Source organism: Lytechinus variegatus, chromosome 8 (assembly GCF_018143015.1).
Source record: "Lytechinus variegatus isolate NC3 chromosome 8, Lvar_3.0, whole genome shotgun sequence".
Classification (NCBI taxonomy): Eukaryota; Metazoa; Echinodermata; class Echinoidea; order Temnopleuroida; family Toxopneustidae; genus Lytechinus; species Lytechinus variegatus.
The window spans coordinates 25,523,768-25,547,353 of NC_054747.1; the positions used below are offsets into that span (position 1 = coordinate 25,523,768).

Consider the following 23,586-nt stretch of genomic DNA (forward strand, 5'->3'; position numbering starts at 1 on the left):
CATAGGACTGTACATAACTTAGTTGAGAGCTTTTCTCTTATGACCAAAAATGCTATTCAAATTTGTAAAGCAAAATTATTCCCTGAATGTACTATCACCTTGCTTCGTGGTATACAGCCCTTTAAGAAACAAGACTCTTGCATGCTGAAAACATACTAGGTATGACACATATTCATATTCAGACAATAGAAACAAACTCATGGTCCTCATACAAAGTCTATGGAAAATACTCAGTGGCCACAATGATGTGTTGCAATACAAAGCTCTACAATAATTGAAAGTGACCAGCACCCGATGTCCTCTGTAATCTCTTGTCTCCATCAGTACGATCTTGGAGCTCTTGTTTTGGATGAACCCAAAGATACTACAAGGGGAAGATCGGACACTTCAGCGATTTTTTGAAACGCTCCCAAACGCCCGAAAAATGCTCCTGGGGAAGGGCGCCCAACAGTAACTAAACCATCGCACATCAGCACACAGCTGTGTATAAAACATATGGGGGAAATGAGAGAGGGGATTTTGGAGAGGGCTCAAGGGTGGTGCATGGGAATAATTCCACCTTTTATCACCCAGAAACCTCTGAAATATTTCAATCTTTAATTTAAGAAAAAAAAATTGAATGAAAAAAACTTTGAAATGTGAAATTCCTTCAACCCTTCACCATTTCTCTCATATGTTTTGTACACAACCATCTCGCGATACGCAAAGGTCAAAAGAGGTCGTTACTTACTCAACACTGTAGGGCGCTCTTCCAGAGCGTTTCATTACGCGGTCTATGTACTATCAGATCTTCCCCTTGTAGTATCTTTGATAAACCATAACGGATCATTTAACAATGGTCGATAACTATATTCTGTCCCAAGAATAAATCATCATGATTTCAGGATAGGACATACTTGCGTTGATATAAGTAAAAGGTGTCGCATGACCAAATCTGTATCGTCAGGTTGTTTTCAGTACAAAACTTAGTAAAATTAGAGGACCAAAGAAAGTTGAAGTATGAGTAGATGGTTTAATCATCAATTTCATCATTGTAGAGGCATCTGTCATGCAAAATGAAAGCACCTTATTGATCACAAGACTTGATACCTAATACACCAATCTGTGGGATATTTCAAAGTGACAATTAAAGACCACTCATTGTCCAATATGGACACGCTTAATCATGGGCTTATTAAAGTAGTAGTCAAACTCTATTACATCAAAGGCAAAATTGTTTTCATCTAATGAGAAACTTGACTTTGGAACTTTAGATTCAGGGTTCACAAGGAGAGAGATCTATTTAAGCAAGATGGTCAATTTGAAAAACTATCATCACAGACATGTAGAACATTTGGCCCTGCTAAATTTTCATAAAGCAAATAGTGAACTTTACTGACTCATTTCTTATGAACCAATCAGATGCAAGGAATTCAGTAGCTCAACAAAGTTGTCAGTGCAAACTAATATTTGTTTTACGAAATGCTCACAAAATTTCAATGACTATCAGTGACTTAATGTGGCATTTTGTTTTGTCTTCAAGTGTTTTGGGACTGGGTTGTGGTATCCGAGAGACAGAGAATAACGTCATTTCAAACTGGAATGCTACAACGCATGATTCACTCCTGCAGACTCTTTCATCTTATGTGATTTTCTATACCTGTAGGAATCTAAAATAGAGGACAGTTCTCTCTAAGTACTAATCTAAAGCAAGTACTTTGCTCCACTAGAGCTCTTTGGTGTTGTTCCACTTGTCACTGCATTGGTATTTGTTCCTGACAGCGCTGCTAGTTGGTTAGCAGTTTGCAACAAGGTAGGAGTGACTGTCGTCGTTGTGACTGTGTTGCCGGTTCCTGCTTTCTGTGACACGGCAGCAGCTAATATCGCCCTCTGGGCAGCTGCATTCAGGGACATCTGCGACTGGCCGGTTGTGGACGGAGTAACGGCTGTCAGAGCGATTGGCGTGACTGTCGTTGCGGGTGTCGCTGCAACTTGACCGTTGGTTGCAGACACCAGATTGACTGCGATAGTTCTTCCTGATGACTGTATAGCCACAGTTTTAGCCTGCACAGGGGTGGCGCTCGGTCCGTTTGAGGCAGGTGTGCCAACACTGCTAATGATTTTGGTGGAAATGGGTGTGGACGGTGTAACTGGGGTAGCAGGAGTGGACTGTTGAATCTGGTTGACCCCTGGTGACAGGTTCAAGGATGCTATCGACGTGTGGTGCGCCATCAAGTTCTGGAGGTTCAGACTCGACACGGGTGGGTTGATGCGCTTCTCTTTCTGTCGCCGGTTACAAAACCAAACCCTGACCACTTCCTTCTCCATACCTAGCTGCTCCCCAAGGATGGCGATCTCTTCCGACGTCGGCTTTGGCTGCTGGAGGAAGCTCTTTTCCAGCGACACCCTGATGTTGGTTTCGATGCTTGTACGCTTTTTCCTGCGGCGGTTGATGCCTTCGGGACTACTGTGAGGACCTAGGAGTGCAGGATTGGCTACGGTTGTATCGGCATCGTCCAACCATTTCTGCAGTAGAGGTTTGAGCTTACACATGTTCTTGAAGCTTAGGTTGAGGGCTTCAAAGCGGGAGATGGTTGTCTGACTGAAGTCGTTGCCATACAGCTTGCCCATGGCCAGGCCAACATCACCCTGCATAGGGCATCCAAGAGAAAAATAAGAAAGTAATCAATACAGTACTAAAAAGCAATTTGTTTTAAAAAGCTGTAAAACTCACTCCATGATCACTAAATTAATAACAAACAAGAATGCTTCTACCAAGCCCCCCCCCTTCAAGTCTGAAAGAACTACTTTTTGAAGCAGGAAATGCTTTATCAAAAACAGATGTCTTAAAATATTTAGTAATAATAATATTAATAATGTGACTTATGAAGCGTCAAACCACTCTATAGAGTGCTCAAGGTGCATAAAGAGCTGAGAGTTAAATGAAAAAGTTTTTAGAAGATTTTTGAAAGTTTCGACAGAGATACATTTTTCATGCCTTCAGGAAGGCTATTCCACAAAGTGGGGCATGCAAAAAAACATCTTTCCCCCCAAGTTTTAAAAACTTTAGGAATAACATGGAAGCCAGAACTGGATAAGCGCGAAGACCTGCTTGGTCTGTAGTAATTGATAAATGAAAGACTGAACTGTGGTGCTGATCCAAGAATACTACGAAAAGCCAGCAACAAAATCTTAAAGATAATCTGAATTTTGATAGGGAGCCAGTGCAGCAAATTTAAGATAGTATATTTTTATGAGAAAAAGATAGCATTCTGCACTACCCATCCACCCCATGACCTTTCGTGTAATATTTTTTTTTACAATGTGCAAGGGTAATGGAGTGATATTTCATTTTTTTTTTATTTCATGTCTTGAGGTGTTGCAAGCGATTGTAAAAAGGTAGCATACCACCAATTACTAAGCTTTCGTGTTATGGGCCAATAACTCATCTTCAAGTCACAATACAACCAGAACTATCCAACACTTGCCTGTGTGAAGCCCAGTTTGATTCGCCTCTGCTTGAAAGTCCGTGCAAACTGTTCCAGCTCTTCCAGATCTGTCTGCTCTTCTATGTGGCTGTGAGGAATGCTAGGGATGGGTGGCGTAGTCACGGAGGCCAGTCCACCTCCTTGCTTCTGGGCTTGCTGGATTTGAAGCTGCTGTCCGGCAGTCACACTCTGGGCCTGTACAGAAACATGAGATAGTTATTACTATTACCTCATCATTGAATGAGATAATTATTACTCATGCCCAATATAAAAATACTTAAGATGGGAGGAGTAGTCAAGGAGGCCAGTCCACCTCGTTTCTTCGTGGCTTGCTGGATTTGAAGCTGTTGCCCGGCGGTCACACTCTGGGCCTGTACAGAAACATGAGATAGTTATTACTATTACCTAGTCATCAGATGAGATAATTATTACTAATGCCCAATATAAAAATACTTAAGATTGGAGGAGTAGTCACGGAGGCCAGTCCACCTCCTTGCTTCTAGGCTTGCTGGATTTGAAACTGCTGTCCAGCAGTCACACTCTGGGCCTGTACAGAAACATGAGATAGTTATTACTATTACCCAGTCATGGGATGATATAGTCATTACTATAAATGCCCAGTTAAAAGAACACTTGGAATGAAAGTAATAGTCGCGTAGGCCTGTCCACCTTCTTGCTTCGTGGCTTGCTGATTTGAAGCTGCTTCCCCCCAGTCACACTCTGGGCCTGTACAGAAACATGAGATAATACTGGAAGAGATAGTCATTAAAAATGCCCAGAAAAAAGAATGCTACTACAATTACCATGCCTGATTTAGAAATATGTGTGTGATATTCAAAACGAATGAGGTGAGTGACAGAATTTAAATCCTTTGACTTGATTTTCAACTTCTTTAATACAGAGACAGCTTGAAAAACAAAAGCATATTACTGGTAGTAGTATATATTGAACTTAGTATTATCAATGACTATTCAAAGAATAAATAGCGTTAGACTAGCTTTAAGATTTATTGGGCCCGAATTCACAAAGGTGGTTTTGAAAACCCACAGTTGAGTCCATGGTTCATGCAGATATCCTATATAAACGCTTAATTTAGCGCACATCTGGCGCATGTATAAAATATTCCAATGCTGATACGCGCTTTTGTCAGTTTGACGCCTGTTACCATGGTTAGATAAGCTATTTTATTCATGAATCCACTGTTTGAAGAGTGGACTCATGAATAAAATAGCGTATCTAACCATGGTAACAGGCGTCAATTTGGCGCACTGTGACTAATGCGCGTATCAGAATTGGACATTTTTTATACATGCGCCAGATCGCGCTAAATCAAGCGCAATTTATACAGGAAATCTGCATAAACCATGGACTCACCCGTGGGTTTTCAAAACCACCTTTGTGATTTCGGGCCACTGTGCCTTGTCTGAACCAAACTGTATGTGTGAAATGTTTACCATCCCACTCCCCTCTCCCTACCACACCAAAATAGCACTAGCATTGATGGTCACTTACATTTGTTGTTGCAGTGGCTGTTGCAGCAGTAACAGACTGGATTCCCGCCGCAGTCAGTGCCTGTTGCTGTAACTGTTGTGCGTTGATGGCCTGTGCTTGAATTATAGACTGCTGTCAAGTGAAAAAGGGGAAAAAGATCCATTAGTTTGGCTTTCAAGTTTCAAATAAAAAGTTTCCTAAACCTATGGTAAAAACATGTCTGAAGCAGCAACATTAAATAGAATTCAACAAACGTCATACACAAATTGTAACATGAGCGGTACATCAGTGCAAGGGAATATTTCAATGTTTTAATCATTCAAAATACTACAACAAAGACATGATTTACATGTATATGAATTTAATATTGACCATATATAAGTTTTTTTTATTTCAAATTTCAATACTCTTTCCCTTTCCTTTTCTTCTTCCATACAAATGATGATATCATAAAATATTACTTTGATTTCATAATGAATTATTAAAAAAAATCATGTTGCAAAAGATGAGTACAATACAAAAATGCCATCATTAACTGCACAGGGACAGCTCACAAAATTTTTGAAAAGGGAAGTGTTTTATGACAAGTTTGTTTGTCAGTTATTTTCACTGACTAACTTGCATAACAGCCAATCAGAGGCAAGGACTCCAGTAGGCAATACTGTATAAGCTGTTTATGAAAAGTTTTGTCAGTTATTTTCGCTGACTAATTTGCCAAACAGCCAATCAGAGGCAAGGGTTTCCAGAAGGTAACATCTGTTGTCGGTGAAAATCACTGACTACTTGTTTTGTGAAATGCTCCCAAGATGGAATAAATCAAAACGAATGGAAAGATAACATGCTGTCTGTATCGCTACTTGCAAGGAATAACACAATGGGGCAAGTACATAAAATATGTACGTCCGACCCCCTATACGAAAATAGCGGTCGGATGTATAAAAAGGTTGATTATTTTATGGAAATGCCCAATGGTTAGTGGTAAAATAAGCAGCATACTGTATAAATATGTGAACTTGTGTGAAGCCGGCCAAACAGCTAATTAAGCCACAACAAATGCTATGATTCAATCACACATGTTACAATTCAATCACAAAACTGCTAATGACCAATCAAATCGCATTATTTCAGTAGCCTATAAACATAAACTACGAACTTGATATTGATTAACAAGTTTTATGAAACAGGTCACTAATTCCTGTAATGGACAACAAGGAGCACACAAAAAAGTAATAAAAAACAAACTTAAGAAAAAAAAATGTATTAAAAGGAATATTTTGTGAGAGACTACATAGAGACTACCTGGGGTATCATGCCGGCATGCGTCTGCTGCAACAACCCTTGTTGCTGGGCCAGATTCTGTTGTTGCTGCTGCTGTTGCTGCTGTTGTTGCAGCAAGAGTTGCTGGGCTTGTTGCATGTTTGTGGACACCTAGAAGGGTTCGGCCAGAAGTCGAAGTGGTGGTCCCGATGACGAGAGGGTACGCGGAGGAGTGGCGGGAAAGGGGGGAAGGGATAAAGCCATGCGATTAGCACAATGCAATGATAGGGTATGGATGAAAGACTAGCAATACTATTTCTACTACGGTCTTATAACACAATGACCTAAATACAAAATGGCACTCAACTTGGATATTAAACTGACAAATAATGGAACTCATATTCAATTCCAGCACCCCCCCCCCTCAAAAAAATAATAATGACAGTTCATCAAGGAGACAGCAAATATTGGTCACTGTTGATTTCTGATAATAATCACACTTTCAGGTCAATTTTCTGATAATAATCACACTTTCAGGTCAGTTTGTCAATTTACATTGTAGTCCTAAATTTCTTGGTTGATTAACATGAACTCCCAATTGAGTTCCAAACATAATTCCTATTATCTGAAATGAGCATCAATATGTAGTGTGATGTGGAAAAACAAATAGCCATCAACATAGTCGAAAATCACTAATTATCAAAATTTATTCAATGTACTTTAAATCCTGGGAAAATGTTGTTGATACATTTATTGCGATTATAACCAAATATGCCATTAGCTATTTAAAACCCTTTCAAGATTCACTACATGTACATGTACTGGCACTGTGCCATGCTTTTGAGAGAAAGTTTTCTTCATACTTTTTTATGCTGAGTACCAAGTACGTCAGGGAATAATGTTCCTGGTATCGCATCGCAATTGCACTCCACATTTTTGAAAGACTGCTCTGCATAAAGTCTTTTGTATAGCATATTTTTACGGAGGACTGTACATTACTTCGTTGAGAGCTTTTCTCTTATGGCAAAAATGCTATTCAAATTTGTAAGGCAAACTTATCCCCTGTTCTTGATTCATTCCATATTTCAAAATATAATAATTCATTGCATTACCTTTACATCATGAATATGCTAATTATTATCATGATTATCTAGTTCATTGTAAATATAATTATTAATATGATTATCATATTTTTGAGTGTCTATTGTAAATATTTATTTATCTATGTCACATTGTCATACTGCATATATCTTTATATATATTTATATCTTTGTAATGATTTCATTTACTGTTAAATTAACTTGAGTTGAAATGAAAATAAACCAAACTGAAACCATACATTTGTTTTTCTACTACTACTAATACACTGCCAAAATAAACAATCATGGATTACTTATAAAAAAAAAAAAAAAACGAGATCTAAATCTAGGTTTAGGAAATCAATCATACATGCATATATATATACGGTGTGGTCATGCGTATCAAACTATACATCTTCAGACAGATAGCTACACTCTCAAAATCCCTGGGCCTCATTCCATAACAACATACAATTATGGTAACTTTGCCATTACGGTCACTACCAGGCAAACCTTGATTTTTATTGGTTGCTGAGCCCTGTTACCATGGTAATTACCATGATGAAGAAGTTGCAATAATTTTAATAAGTTTTAAATGGGTCCTTGTACTTAAACCTGGCACTAACCCTATTCACTTCAAACAGGTACATAATTATGACACAAAAAGTACAATAATGCCCTAACATGAAGGCTTTCCACAGAATATTTGTAAAGGGCAAATTGCATTTTAAGTTTTGAAAAACAAGAAATGGCTCCAGCATGTTATTTGAACACTTCTGTTCACATGAAAAAAATTGAGGTCTCTAATGGGGGCAGGATGTAACGCTTGCCACCTTTCGACATACACTTATAAGAAGAGATTGTGAATCTAATCTAAATATACACTATACAGCCAAAACATGTCAATCATTTACTTTAGCTACAGGGATATCGTACTATTCATAAACAAAATTTAGAGAGCTACAACAACATGCTACCCCCACCCCAGGAGGGCGTTTCATGAAAGGACTTGTCAGACATTTTATCCGACAGTTACCATAGGAACAGTGCCTCTCAGCCAATCAGAATCAAGGAAAGATGTCAGATCTGACAACTTGTCGGATGAAAATATTGATGAAACGCTCCCCAGAAGGCATCCAATGAAATGCAAATTCATTACACACTCACTCACCCTGCAACCCACCCACCCACTTACTCACTCACCAACCCACCCACCCACTCAATCACCTACCCACTCACTCACTCAATCACCCACTCACTCATCCACCCACCCATCCACTCACCCACTAACCCATCCAATCACTCACTCACTCACTCATCCCCTAATATTTTTGAAAGCCCTTACCTGAGGAGCTTGCAAGAAGACATACTGTTGCAGGTTGGGATTCTGCTGCTGGAGTTGCTGCAACTGTTGAAGGTCTTGAGCAGAGATCTGTTGTAACTGACCCGGCAACTGTGGCGCAATCTGTATACAATCAACAAAAAAGAGAAGAGAGTGGCAAACCACATTACAAGATAATTCAATTTCCAGTCTGAAAACATTCATCCAATAAAACATGTCCATAATTCCCTGTTGGCTATGACTTCTGTACAGGAATTATTCAAGCATTTATGACTATAAAACATTACCAAATAAACTTTCTTGATAAATGTTTGTTAAGCACTGCACAAAGCCCGATATTGGATGTATATTGTGTGCCCTGGAATAATCATTCATCATTAATTAATTTGAAAAGATAGATGTGTGCTTGGTAAAATCAGCTACTCAAATAAGAAGAAATTACGCACATCAAGGTTAGTCTATGAACAGGGCCATGTATCAACAGAAAGCTTAGTAATCAATTGTTGCGCGATCTTTTTTTTTACAACTGATCATACGAAATAATCAATCATATAATCCCCACAATCAATCACTTAGTTTCATGGTTGCGGATCCAGAACGATTAACCAATGAAATTTTAATAGAGAAACCAACAATAGACACTGATTACATGATAATTATTATTCAATGATGGAGAATAAGTTATTCGTTCATGAAATGGTCTATTACTAATGAGGAATTCTCACACTATCACACATCCAATAAACACAACTATGAAGTGTTATACAGTACATATTTTACAGTCTTTAGTATGGTAAACCATGTACGAGAAGTTACAATAATTACATCAAAATTTTGGGACATTATTAATACAGATTTTTAAATATTTTTTTCAACAAAATAAATTGATAATATTTTGGGACATTGTTAATACAGATTTTTAAAATATTTTTAACACAATAAACTGACAATACATATTGCAGTAAACACTGATTTCATGAGAAAGTCTGTAAAACAAGGCTTAATTGCCAGTATATCATCGAGGATCTAGATCTGGTACAGTTACATAAACTGAACTTTGTGAAATCTTGAAATCTTCGCTGAAAAATGTTCACAGCGAAGATCCCCCAACACAGAAAGGTGCACGTGGGACAGTGTATAATTATTGCTTTGAATGTCGGGCCCGACACTCTACCCGAATCCTGTGCTTATTTGCTGATTTCTCAGCAATTACACAATTTCTTCCAGAATCCTTTGGCACATACGTTTTATTTATACAAACAGACACTTTGGTGGTCATTTCATTGGATTCTGTACGAACTCATTTTGATATCGTTACCAAAACTAGCATTTACCTTTAATACATGATTACATGTACATGTACAGACTCCTTGAGAGAATTTCATGAAATTTTTTGTCATTCAGTTTCACTAATTGTGACTAGCCACCCCATAACCAAAGAAGTTGCCCAAATGAATTTTGAGATTTTTATTGAGTTTTAAAGAGTGCATGACGAATTTATCTGTGGTTGTGTTAAAAAAAAACAATGATATTGTTGTCATAATATGCCATTACCATGGAAACACAATAACAAATGAATTAGAAAAATGTGTCTTGTATAGTATATCCTCAATCCAAGACAAACGTGAGTGCTATGTCTCATGGACTATAGATGGAAAAACTCCATGAGATCTTACTGCTTTATTGCCACAATATGCTGTTACCCTGGCAACACATTACCCAAGACATTAAAAATAAATGACTTGCATATGACTTATACAAGTCCACTGTACTGTCTTGGGATCAATATCCACATGAAGGTTATTGACTAAAGGCTAGGTGGAGGCTCAAGCCATTGTCTTTGCTATCAATTCAAGTCTGAAAGACTACGCGAAACGTAAGCGATACGTCTGATGCAGCGAGATTTCAAACAGTCGCTTCAAAAGTCAATGCCTATATCCCTAGTCTTCTTTTTCAAATTACTTAAAGGCCAGTGGCAGTTCTTTGTGCAAAAACCCTACTTCAAATCAAGGTCGATGAAAAGAAAGCAACAACTATAGAAAGGAAGATGAAAAGGCATAGGAAATGGGTGTTCAAAGTTCAAACTCAGTTTGTAGTCTCGCCTTATCAGACTTGTCACTTATGTTTAGCATAACGGCAAAGACATAGCTGCCACCTTCACCTAAATGAAAGGCTACCCATGTTAGGAATAAAGCAAAACAACATATTCAAACCTCTCTACAAATGTTAGTGTTAGTCACATTGATATAATAATGAGAAGCAAGGTAATGGCCACAGGAATGAAGATGAGACACAAAGGCCCTTATTCTGAAGTCAGATATAACTTAAACTCAGGTTTAAAATTGTTGTTTAAGTATGGACAGCCAATTGTAACATAATCACTAACAGTAGAGATATCACAGCTCATTTGGCTCTCAAATCATTCATAATTGTGTAGGAAGTATAAATACATGTAGATGATTGTCTTCACCATCGATGAATCAAGAAAGAGCACAGTAAACATAACATACATGTACAACTTAATAAAAATTTTGATACTTTTGGCTTCCCATACTTAAACCACAACTTTAAACCTGAGTTAAAGTTAAACCCAACTTCAGAATACGGGCCATGGAAATTACAGACAAGTAGAGATTGGACGCAGAGATAGAGAGAATGGATTAACATTCCACATAGCGATCAAGAACACTTTACAAGTCTATTTACAGAAAGAGTTGCTTTCAGACACACCTAAAGATCTTAAAGCTAAATCCAAATCCATACTCAATTATTCAAAGGCAGATGGTTGGAACAAGAAAGTACCGAGCACCATCCCAATACAGCATAAATGCTATTGAGCAAAGTACATACTAATGTTATTTTGACATGCATTATGACAATGCTTTCAGCATAATTGGTATCGATATATGCATGTCAAAACAACAAAAGAAATATGCCCTCCAATTTTGAGACAAGGATTAGCATGCACTAGTTTACACAAAATGGCAAACGTAATAGTAGTAAGAGGAATGCACAGACGTAGAAAAAAACCTTGATATACACATAACACAAGTTTACATTCCATCACCCGTTAAGTACATGTAAAACTAAAAGGTAGGTTAGGGGCACTGTGGTCATAATGGTGTTAGAAGCCACAAGTGGTGCAGGACGGTGTGCAGACGTACTAATAACTACGTGTTATGCCTACGATGCAGGGTGTCAATTACAAGTAAAGCAAATCCACCACATGAACAAAGTCAACACCAAACAATCGAGCAGAGAGTTAATGTAAAGGGGAAAGAAGTTGAGTTAAATCCACAGGGACCTTTTGTTGTTGCAAGCCTTGCTGCTGTTGCTGCACCTGCTGCTGCTGCTGAGGAAGTGCCTGTTGTTGTTGCTGGATCTGTTGCTGGTTTCTTTGCTGGAATTGCTGGTTTTGCTGCTGCTGCTGCTGTTGTTGTTGCTGCGGTTGTTGCTGGTTTGCCCATACCTTGGTGAGATCGGGGAAAGGCTGCGGGGTAGAATGAGAGGGGAGGTGTACAAGCAAAGCAGGGGGGCACCATGCTAGGAGTGGGGGGGGGGGCATTCATTCATGATGCAGCTTGGTAGCATAGACAGATAAAAGGCAATAAAGGCATACATGATGAAGAAGTGGCTACCTTTTCCCATGCAATGCAATACAATTACCATGAAATTAAGATGCTGGAATATTTAGAGCTACATGTAATACTCTCGACTCTCACTTAAGCAAAACTTTTTAGGCAGATTTAATATGAAGTACCATCCTAGTCTACATATACATGTAGCTACATATAGCTTGCTTTTTAGTGAGAACAAGACAAAACTAGCAACACTTGATATGTTCTGGATATATTGCTTGTCATGTACTGCATGAAAATTTTCCTTGGACATACACAAGTTACACCTTCAAGCCCATCCAAAGGTTTTTGAATTATTTGAGGGAGGTCAAAAATTTAGATTTTCCTTGATACAACAGCAGTACATGTAGATACAAGAAATTATTATATTTGTCCATTTGAAAAAAATGTAAAAATAAAAGATTACCAACTAAAAAATTGATCATTTGTTAATTTGTATTTTTTGTTTGCTATTTGAAAACACCATAAAGCACTGAAGTTAGAATACAAAATAAATAACACGAATCATCCCAGTAAATAAATAAGCAAATCCGATTTCCTTAGGCAAACACCACCATGACATACACACAAAAAACCAAAAAAAAGTTATAAAATTCTAATTTATGTTTTGTTAACATCTGAATATATATACCAACAATGCATATATCATAGCCCTTTATCTAGTAAGTAAAATATAATATGGAATAATGAGTATATTCACGTAAATGAGTAAACAAAAAAGATTTGCATTACAAATACACGTTCGTTTGAATAAATATTGCATGACATAAAGTAATTTGTTGCCAGTTGAGCGGGGGCATAAACCACACCCTTATTAGAAGTAGTTAACCCTAAATCTCCCGGGGTATTTTGATTCTTGTCATTCCGGGGGGGGGGGCCATTATGGCCCCCCCTTAAGATCTCGGCCGCCGATCGCGCGAGCGATGCAAAAATTTGCACGCTGGTAGTGTGCGATGTAATCTACAAGGCTGTATGGTAAAATTTTCCAAAATAATGAGATTTTATTTTATATGAATTAATTATGCTAATTTATGCATAAATCATACTTTTTGCTCTAATTCACTAAATAAAGCTCCTAGAATGCTAATTTTTGGTAAAAATTTTCTTTGTAGCATTCTTAACAATCGTAATTCAAAAAAACTTTGGTTTGGAAATAAATTTCTTATGTATTTTATTGTTTTATGAATTTCTTATGTATTTCTTTGTTTTTTTACTTTTTGTTTTTTATTGTTTTTTCAATGGAAATTGTTCCAGACATAATTCTGATCATAAACAAGGCAAAATTGATTAAGTTTAATCAGTAAAAGTAGAAATAATGATACATTTATGAATTTTGGCTAAATACGCAATTTGCATTGGATTTGTACATGAAATCACGTTTATGAGCAATTTTGGGTCTGACATGCACTTGCATAATGTTGCGTAATGTCGTAACCGTGTACCCGGGCATCACAACTTTGGTCTCAAAATTTGCGCGAGACTTGAATGTAAAAAGTCAGTGAGCTGCGAGGTGAAAAAAATTCGCGCAGCAGATATATATCGCGAAAATTGTTGAGGGGGGGGGGGCCATTATGGCCCCCCCCCGGGAGAATTAGGGTTAATTTGCACCATGACTTACAATGTTAAAGTAAGGGCATCTTTAATGAGAAAATTCCAAGCTGGAACTTTAAGCAGGAATCCTGCCAGGAAATCTTTAGACTAACTTTCCTCCATTGAATATCTGAGCTGAAATGGGAGGATGAGGTAGGAAACCCTAGCAGAATTCCAGCAGAAAGAAGGCACTCAAACTTTTTTTTAATGGGGTTTAAAGCAAAGATGCAAGCTGCAGTCTATAATGAATTGAATTTGAAATCAAATACTCTTGATAGAACATCATTATCCTCACATAATCTGCATGATTCCACCTCATACAGAGCACAGATATCAGACAACTACACTTATTACACTTTGTATGTGAAGTGCAGTACTGTATATCACTTGGTGTGAATGCCCTGGAGCACGCAAGGCAATGTGAGTACGTATTGAAGCCTCTTTCACACACAAGCTTGAACAAGTTTGCTTTGTTATAAGAACACAGTTCAGTATACCGATAGGTGAAAATAAGTTCTGTGTGAATGATTCTTACAATCATCACTCAGCCCCCCTCATCACCTGACTATCAGGAAGCTTATTCATAGCAGCTCAGTACAGTATATCATGTACAAAAGATGCTTTCGGAACAGCCATTTACAATTATAAATGTCTCTTTCTCACAAGAGCTACAACCTGACAAACCAGCATGGCAATACTCACACTAATAACCTGGACTTGCTGTTGTTGCAGGAGCTGAAGCTGCTGCGGTGTCAACGCCGTCGTGATGGTCTGGATAGGCGTTGCCAGCTGGGCGGCTGCTGCGGCCACGGCCTGGGAGGTTCCGGTAGTCGTCTGGGAGGTCTGGGCCTGGCTGGTGGAGGCCGCAGCGGCTGCTTGAAGCTGCTGGGCCGCACTCTGCATGGTTGCCATCTTGAGTTGGTTCTAAAACATCAAGAAAGCAAGAATTAGAATTACTTTGTCAAAAAAGGAGAGAGGTCAATACAATGACACTGAGCTATTCCAATCTGCCATCAATAATGATGCTACCTATGCTGTTGTTGGGTTTTAATAATGGTAAATGGTAAAAGCAGTTGTCATAATCCATCTTGTCCATCATGAGCAGGGTCAAAAATATGAAGTCAATCAAGATCTCTAACCAGTACTAAAATACATGGTAAAAAGCTTGAGCTTACATGTACCTATTCCTTTTTTTAGTAAAACAAACAAAGATAAATAAGTGTGATACTGGCTAGAGCAATATTTTCAAATAAATTGTTTTTAAAGTTAATTCTTGGTACTTAATAAAAAATGCTGCTCAAGATGAAGGCTTTTAAAGAATAATTTAGGTGAAGATGTTCATGTGAGTTGCCGCTTTCAATAACTTAGGAGGCAATCACAAACATTATCCAGGCCCAGAGACTACATACACCCCATGACTATCAATGTACCCATGTGCCCTTGAGGCAACAGAAGCTCTTCGTGATTGGATAGGAAAACAGAATTTTTAAAAATGTAGCGTCCCTGTGAAAATGGTCTGCAAGTCTGCAGCACGGCTACTGTTCACCCACATTGTACATGGTTCAAACTTGAGTTTATGTTACTCCATCTATTACAACTCCTTGATAAAACTTACTGCAGGAGACTTGAGCATCTGAGCAGCCGACGTAGCAAGTGCAACCTGTTGAGCTCCTTGAAGATTAGCAAGTGCGATAGGGGTGGCACCTGCCTGTGCAAAGGGTAGTGTCTGCAGGAGAACTTGGCCAGCACCAGGCTGTCAACAAAAAGAAATTGACAATATTTACATTAATCAGTCCTTCACGTTTATAATTTCATGGAGCTCAATAAATCGCTCTCCTTATTTTTTTTGAGGAGCTCAATTGAGCTCCTCAGAATCGCTCTCCGTGAGGAGCTCACTATCATGTATGATAAATTGTAGATTTTTCTTAACATTGTACATGTATATATGCAATAGCTGTGTTAGCTATTAATTAATCTGTGGTGAAACTAGGCCTGGGACACGTCAATACGTTGACAAGATGTCATACGCGCTCCTGCTAAAAAAAAAAAATGAAAAAAAAATTGCTAAAATTTCACATTTTACATCTTTAAATCCATGAATTGGCCTTCTTTTTTCCATAATTCCTTGAAATTACTTTGATTTAGTTTAAAACTATCAGAAAAATGAAGAATATTCACCTCTTTTCCGACTCTGATTTGAACTTACCTCGGTAAATATTGTAGTCCCACATGTAGACTTCCATGGTGTTGCCATGAAAATCTACATATGGGACTACATGGGACTGCAACATTTACCGAGTTTAAATTAAAATCAAGGTCGGGAAAGAGATGAATATTCTTCATTTTTCTGATAGTTTTCAACTAAATCAAAGTAATTTCAAGGAATTATGGAAAAAGAAGGCCATTTCATGGATTTAAAGATGTAAAATGTGAAATTTTAGCAATTTTTTTTTTTTTTTTAGGAGCGCGATTTTTTGCTCTCCTTATTTTTTTAAGGAGCGCGGTAGGAGCGCCGGCGCGATCGTGCTCCTCAAAAATGAAGGTCTGATTAATTAGTGGATAGCATGACCTTTGACCTCATGTCCGCCAAATCTAATCAGATCAATGTCACTTCCATGAGTACTGTACATGAGCCAAGTGTAAAGTTAATCCATGATAGGATTTTGGGGGGTATCATGTGATGATATTTTCAGGCATGAAATAACCTCTGTGGCCTTAACGTTCTCACCTTCTGCCCAAAGTATTATCCAGATCATTGTCACATATGCAAACATGAGACAAACTTAAAGTTGATTGTCTTCACAAGATAAGGACATTTTCAGGTATATAATGCCTCGTAACATTTGACCTTGTAATAACCCCCAAACCAAATAAAGGGAAGCGTTTCATCAACATTTATGTCTGACAAGTGGTCTGGGCCCGTCTTACAAAGAGTTGTGATTGATCCAATCAATCGTAACTCTATGGAAATCCATCAGTGTCACATTTTCTCTCTACAGGGAATTCGCACAATCTCCTCAAAAGCAAAGAGAATCACACTGAATCTTCAAGAGAATGTTAAATGTATGTATGTACATCATATCTAGAAAATATTGTGAACAAATTAGCATTTTTAAATGTTGACATTGCTGGTTGTCCATAGTTGTGATTGATCGGATCGATTGTAACTCTTTGTAAGATGAGGCCCTGATCTCATAACTTTCATTGTCTGAGAAGCAATGTTACTATGGTAACTGTCAAGTAAAATGGATGTTTTTTCCCGACAGGTCCTTTCATGAAATGCTCCCAAGATTATAGCACCTTACATGAGTCAATCACAAAGTTAGTCAATTACTCAAAATATTCTGCAGTTATTGACAAGACCTTTTGCTTTGTATACAGATATAAGAAGTTGCATCGATAATCAACACTATCCACTACTCACATTGACCAGAAACTGTTGGGGCTGCTGAAGGTGACCTGCGATGGCTTGGAGCTGGGCAGCCTGAGGCTGGAAGGCTGCAAGACCCTGGGCAGCTAAACCCTGTGCTGCTAGACCCTGTGCAGTCATCACTGTCGTTGGGTGGACCAATGTAGGCTGTGCTGATGAGCCAGAAGCCACCACCTGAACAAAATCAACATTATCCATACGGTCTTAAAAATGGATTATTTATACTAAAGCCCTACCCTCTTTTTCGGCTTTGAGCTTTTTAATAAAGACAATATTTGGGGCTATGCTTCTTCATTTTAGGGGGCAACTTTAGGGTGCACAAAGTTAATTTTGAGTATATAGATGAATTTATTGTAACTTTAATCACAATTATCTCTGCTATAATACACTATCATCTTCTTTATCTTGAATTCTATTCTATACTGTGTGTCATGCCTCGGCAGAAATGCGCCAGGACCTGGAGCCTGTTGCATAAAAGTTATATTATGGTAACTTTGCAATCCAGTGGTAACTACCATGGTAACAATGCTTAGCAGCCAGTCAGAATCAAGGATTTCAGGGAAGTTACCACTGGATGGAAAAGGTACTATAATAGTAACTTTTATGCAACAAGGCCCGGGACTATTTTACTTACTCTGTTCATTGTGTTTGTAAATTACAAGAGCGCACTGGCCATGCAAATGCTGTATTTAATTTTAATGTGTACTAGTTATGATTAAATACTGAAATAAAGTGACACAAAATAAGGCCTGTCCCTTTGTTCTGTGCAAGCCTTGCATGTGGGTATTCTTGATATTCGCAGGTCGCCTGCATTGACAGTATCTCACATGCAGTTGCCGGCAGAAGCAAGTCAAATTCACACATAGAAAAGTTTTGAACATGCTCACAACTTAAAGTTGTGAACACCAGGCAAAAAGAGATAATTCCGTCCCTCGGATAGGACGTTAAATGGAGGCCCCGTGTAGAGGAGAGTCACCACCTTTGCACGTTAAGAACCCATTGCACTATTCGTATTAGAGTAGGGGTAAACCCCGGTGTAGTGGTCCACCTGCATCCCCCCCAATCAGTTATATCGGGAGGAGAGACCTGCGGGTCACAGTGATTCAGTTCGCTTTTCGCCTCCCAGGCACAGGTGACGCCAAAACAAATAATAATAATAAAATATTTTATGTCTTGCAAGGTGGGGGGGGGGCTTAATTTCATAACCTTCAGCCTAAATCTGCACTATTGGATAAACTTTGACATATGAGTGAATGAGCATTTTTTATGGCTCTTTCCTTATTTTCCAGGGATGTTGAGCGTTTCGGGGCGAAATTGCCCGAGCTCCCATGTAATTTTTTTCCCCTGGAGTTGATACACTTACTTGCACCATCTGTGCTGGGGTGATGCTGACTGGTATGGTGGAGCTGGTAGTTCCTGCTGCCGAGGCAGTGGAGGACGTCTGTGGGCGTGTCTGTTGAGATGCATCTCCGCCTCCCGCCTGGATCATCACAACTTCATTTTTACCTGAAGTTCAAACAGGGATGCGTGGAACAGGTTTCATTTTCTTGGAAAATGGTTTAAGTTCCGATCGAGCAATATGAATACTGGTATTTTTAAAGTGGGGTTTACGTTATAACGTCGAGTTAGTTTAAAAAGAAACTAGAAATATTACAGAAAAATATGAAAAATATTATGTGACAGTTTTTATTGAAGGTAAAGTTCTTCCCAGAAAACTGTTGATTTCAATTAATAAAGAAAAATCAAACTAGAATAATGCTGAAAATTCCATCAAAATCGGATGTAAAATAAGAAAGTTATGACATTTCAAGGTTTCGCTTATTTTTCACAAAACAGTGATATGCACAACTAAGCGACATGCAAATGAGACTTCAATGATGTCCCTCTCTCACTACTTTTGTTCTGTATTGTCTGATATATTTCATTTTTCAAAGAGTTGACAATATGGACCATATTAACTGAACCATATAGTATTCCACATGTTCAGGGAGGAATTATTCATTGTTTTACTTGAGGAGAAAATTATAATATTTCATATAATAAAATACAAAAGAAATAGTGATTGGATGACGTCATCAGTCTCCTAATTTGCATAGCGACTTGGATGTGCACATATTAAACTGTTTTGTGAATGAAGCGAAATTTTAGTATATCATAACTTTCTTATTTTACATCCGATTTTGATGAAATTTTCAGTGTTATGCTTGTTGGATTTTTCTCTTTTTATTCAAATCAATTTTTTTGTTGGGGGAACTTAAAGGACTGCCATGTGTACCAAAGGTGTCAGATTAAATATTTCCTTTTAAAGGACAAGTCCATACCAACAAAAAGTTGATTTGAAAAAAAAGGAGAAAAATCCAACAAGCATAACACTGAAAATTTCATCAAATCTGATGTAAAATAAGAAAGTTTTGACATTTTACAGTTTCGCTTAATTTAAAAAACATTTATATGCACATCTTGGTTGATATGCAAATTGGCAGACTGATGACATCACCCACTCACTATTTCTTTTGTATTTTATTATATGAAATATTCTAATTTTCTTCTACTTGTCAAGTGAAACAAAGTTTTATTTCTCCCTGAACATGTGGAATTACCATTATTCTAAGAGTTTATGGGTAAGTTAAAGTTGGTCCTTATTGTCAAATCTGTTAAAATTGAAATAATGTATTATTCAAACAATAAAAACAAAAGAAATAGTGAGTGGCGTACACCATTGACTCTCTCATTTGCATATCGCTGAGTTGTGCATTTTAACTGTTTTGTGAAAAATAAGCGAAACTTTAAAATGTCATAACTTTCTCATTCTACATCCGATTTCGATGAAATTTGCAGCTTTATGTTTGTTTGATTTTTCTCTATCGATTCTAATCAACAATTTTCTGGGGTGGACTTGACTTTTAAGTACACAGAGAGAATGAGACATTCATACAGTAGGCAAACAAGTTTCATATCCAAGAGGACTTACTTTTCTTTGCAGGTGGGTTTTCAGCCGTTTCGGTACTCATGATGAGGGCGCCTGAAATACATGTAGAAGTATAGAAATATTATTTGTTTCAAATGAAAAATGAATGAAAAAATTAATGATAATTGCGTAAATTTCTTGGAAATGGATTCTTTAAAAATGCAGAGCTGCATGGGTTTTTCTTTAAGGAGGTATTACTTGTACAAATAAAGATGGTAATGAAGAGTGAGGAGGAACAGAGATAAAGATCAATGACAATGATGATGATAGGATGATGATGGTGGTGATGTCGACGACGATAATGATGATAACAATGATGATGGTGATGATGATGATCATGATGACGATCATGATGATGGTAATAGTCAGTGGCGGACAGTGACCCGGAGGAGACAAAGCATTGGGGAGACAAAGCATTGGGGGGGCACTGCATTGTCCGTGAACAATGCTGCATTGTTCACAGACAATGCAGTGCCCCCCCCCAATGCTTTGTCTCCTCCGGGTCACAGTCCGCTACTGATGATGATGATGACGTCAATGATGATGATGATGATGTGGTGATGATGATGATAATGATGGTGTGATGATGATGATGATGATGATAATGATGAGCGTGATGATGGTGATCATGATGAGCGTGATGATCGTGATCATGATGATCACGATTGTGGTGATGCTTGTGATGGTGGTGGTGAAAGTGGGGATGATGATAAAGATCAGGAAAACTCTATAAAATCACAAAAGAGAGGGGGAATAAATGAGAAAAAGGGTTAAAAAATACTCCAAAAGGATGTATGGATGAACACATGTAGATGAGATTGAAAGAGGAAACAGACATTTAAAGAGAAAAATAACAACAACAAAGAAAGAAAGGAGAGATTAAGGAGAAAATAATCTACGGAAAATGGATGTAGAAAAATCGAAGAGGATGAGAAACAAAAACTTCAATCTCTTATTTTACAACATAAGCCAAAAACAAAAACAAGAAAATGGGTACAAGTAGAATGAAAATAAAATGAGGCAAACAATCAAATAAATCAAGCTGAAAAAAGAGAAGATTATTAGAAAATAAAAAGAAACACTGCATAATACAATCAATATCAAATTACATGTACACATATAACACATTACAATTAGCATTTGAATATTAAATACTGGATATTGGATATAATGAAAATACCATTATAAATTCAAACAAATGCACTAATCTCAGGCTGATGAATACCTGCTTTAATGTATGCTCTCACCAACGCACACAACAGTAATAAGTACAGGGCTCTGTCGGTCGTCCAAAAAAAAACTTTTTTTCAAACAATCCACTTCTTCCTTACGACTGTATTCTCCGCCCAAAATGACTTTCATCTAGGAAGCCACTTGTTTTATAAAGTGCTCTGCCAGGGCGATTTCTCCATCCAATAAATATTTATGACTAGTTTCCAATGCACATGTTATGCATTTTTAAAAGGTCTTTCAAAGCTCTATTTGCAATTTCTTCTCCGAGAGAAGGGCCGATAAAAACATGCACTGTATAATTTTCTCCGTTATATGCATTAAGTGTGGGGGGATGGTAATTGAAATGCATTAGCTCGAGGAGAAATTACCATTTGTATTGAATTTTTGCATTTGGTTTTTATCTAGTGATACTATTATTAGTTGTTTTGAAAGAAGTTTGAATAACAATCAAGCCTAATGCCACACAATAAAAATGCGGCAAAACATTTTATCATGATATTGCCATGAACAGCTTTTATATTGTCCAGAAAACTCATATTTTTAAAGGCTTTTCGAAGATGTGTTTGCAATTAAAGAGGACAGATAAAACTTGCCCTGACAACATAAAGTCACGCTAAAAAGTTGTTTTTCTTGCTCTCAAAATGAACCTTTATTTTTAATAGTTCTGTACTGTACGTACAGTATGTAGTTTGGGAGTGTTAATTTGAGTTTCCAGCAACAACATTATTAAACAAACTTCTTAATACCAGTTGCAGTAATGATCTCAAAATTAGTTGAAACAGAATCCAATAAAATTACCAAATTGTCTGTATGTAGCCCTATAAATAAAATATATTTGCCAAATAGCTCTGGAAGAAAATGCATAATTGCTGAGAAATGAGCAAAAAATCATGAAATTCTATCAAATGTTGGTATTTCTCGAAGCAATATTAATATGCTGTCCCAAACGCTTTTCAGTGTTAGTGATCATCAGAATTGATTTTGAGAGCTCATGATTTTACAAAGATAAGTTTACATTAATTAATGTACCAGATCTAGATGATATTTTGACAATTAACCTTGATTTAAGACTTTAGACTTTCTCACGAAATAATTGTTTGCTGAAACTCCTGTCTTTTACCTTTTTAATTTAAACTTTTTCCTTTCTCTTGTTTAATACTGAATTTCAATCTCCAAAATACATGTCCTTCATGTCCATTTCATTTGTAAAACAGCAAAATTAAGATCGCTTCTCAGAACTACATGAAGTAAGTCCCAAAAATAGCGTCTAATTGTGTGCTTTTGGTGTCCTTTTGCGATTACATAACCTTTGCCTTTCTTCTTTCAGTAGTTTTAGGTTCTCCTAACCCTGTTGGTGGCATTCAAAAGCTGAAGTTTTACTGCTTTTTTATGTCCACTTGTGAGAAGTTGCATACGTTGCATGTTTTCTTATATTTCAGGTTTGTAACTTAAACTTTTTTCTTAATAACAGCTGCTCTATCAGGTTACACTGTACTGTTTAGTCCCTTGTTCTTAATAGTTACTTATTCAGTAATTCAGTGATCCATTGCTTTTAATTGATTTGCTCATTTGCTTTAATAATTAGCATTTTTTTACCTTCTTCTTGCTTTATTGTTTTACAATTTTAAACACTTTCAAATGAGCTTGGCTAAATTGTCTTTACATTTCTAGGTTTTATAGGATGTTTAATCGGTTATTGATTCTGCCTTTCTAGTTTATCTTCAATAATTTGAAGCATCTCAAATTATCTTGCGGCTTGCATAATTTGTCTGTTTTAATACGGCCCACTAATTGGCCTTACTTAGCTAATTAACTAATAAATATACATGTAATTTGCATTTCAACATTTGACTTTTAAGGGCTTAATGGCAAATTGTCAATAAAACATGAGAGGTTAAATCTTTTCGTAACAGGATACAACACAGTAAAAAAAAATTTTTGTTGTGCTCTCTCCGGTATAAAGATAGATGTACAGTAGTATGCAGAAAAACTCCCATGTTGGATGAAACTGGAGTTTTCAAATATCAAATATATAGATACAGTACATGCAAGGCTTTGTTGCTTGCCTACTACATGTACCCCAAAGGTGAG

The 23,586-nt window shown here is 37.3% G+C and overlaps 1 protein-coding gene across 4 annotated transcripts in view; it reads right to left on the minus strand.

Moving 5' to 3' along the window:
- Window positions 1-422: 422 nt before the first annotated feature.
- LOC121420240 (POU domain, class 2, transcription factor 1-like) overlaps window positions 423-23,586 on the minus strand; it is a 37,470-nt gene continuing 14,306 nt past the window's right edge. For 2 of the 4 annotated variants that reach the window (XM_041614810.1, XM_041614808.1), the window contains exons 2-12: window positions 20,266-20,316; window positions 18,658-18,800; window positions 17,289-17,468; window positions 15,480-15,617; window positions 14,567-14,788; window positions 11,941-12,126; window positions 8,640-8,759; window positions 6,258-6,386; window positions 4,980-5,090; window positions 3,468-3,662; window positions 423-2,628 (exon numbers count right to left, since the gene is read on the minus strand). In XM_041614810.1, coding sequence (XP_041470744.1) covers window positions 1,684-2,628; window positions 3,468-3,662; window positions 4,980-5,090; window positions 6,258-6,386; window positions 8,640-8,759; window positions 11,941-12,126; window positions 14,567-14,788; window positions 15,480-15,617; window positions 17,289-17,468; window positions 18,658-18,800; window positions 20,266-20,305 — 2,409 coding nt within the window. In that variant the 5' untranslated portion in view covers window positions 20,306-20,316 and the 3' untranslated portion in view covers window positions 423-1,683. The remainder of the gene's footprint in view (window positions 2,629-3,467; window positions 3,663-4,979; window positions 5,091-6,257; window positions 6,387-8,639; window positions 8,760-11,940; window positions 12,127-14,566; window positions 14,789-15,479; window positions 15,618-17,288; window positions 17,469-18,657; window positions 18,801-20,265; window positions 20,317-23,586) is intronic. The other 2 variants (XM_041614809.1, XM_041614811.1) reach the window with 2 other exon arrangements.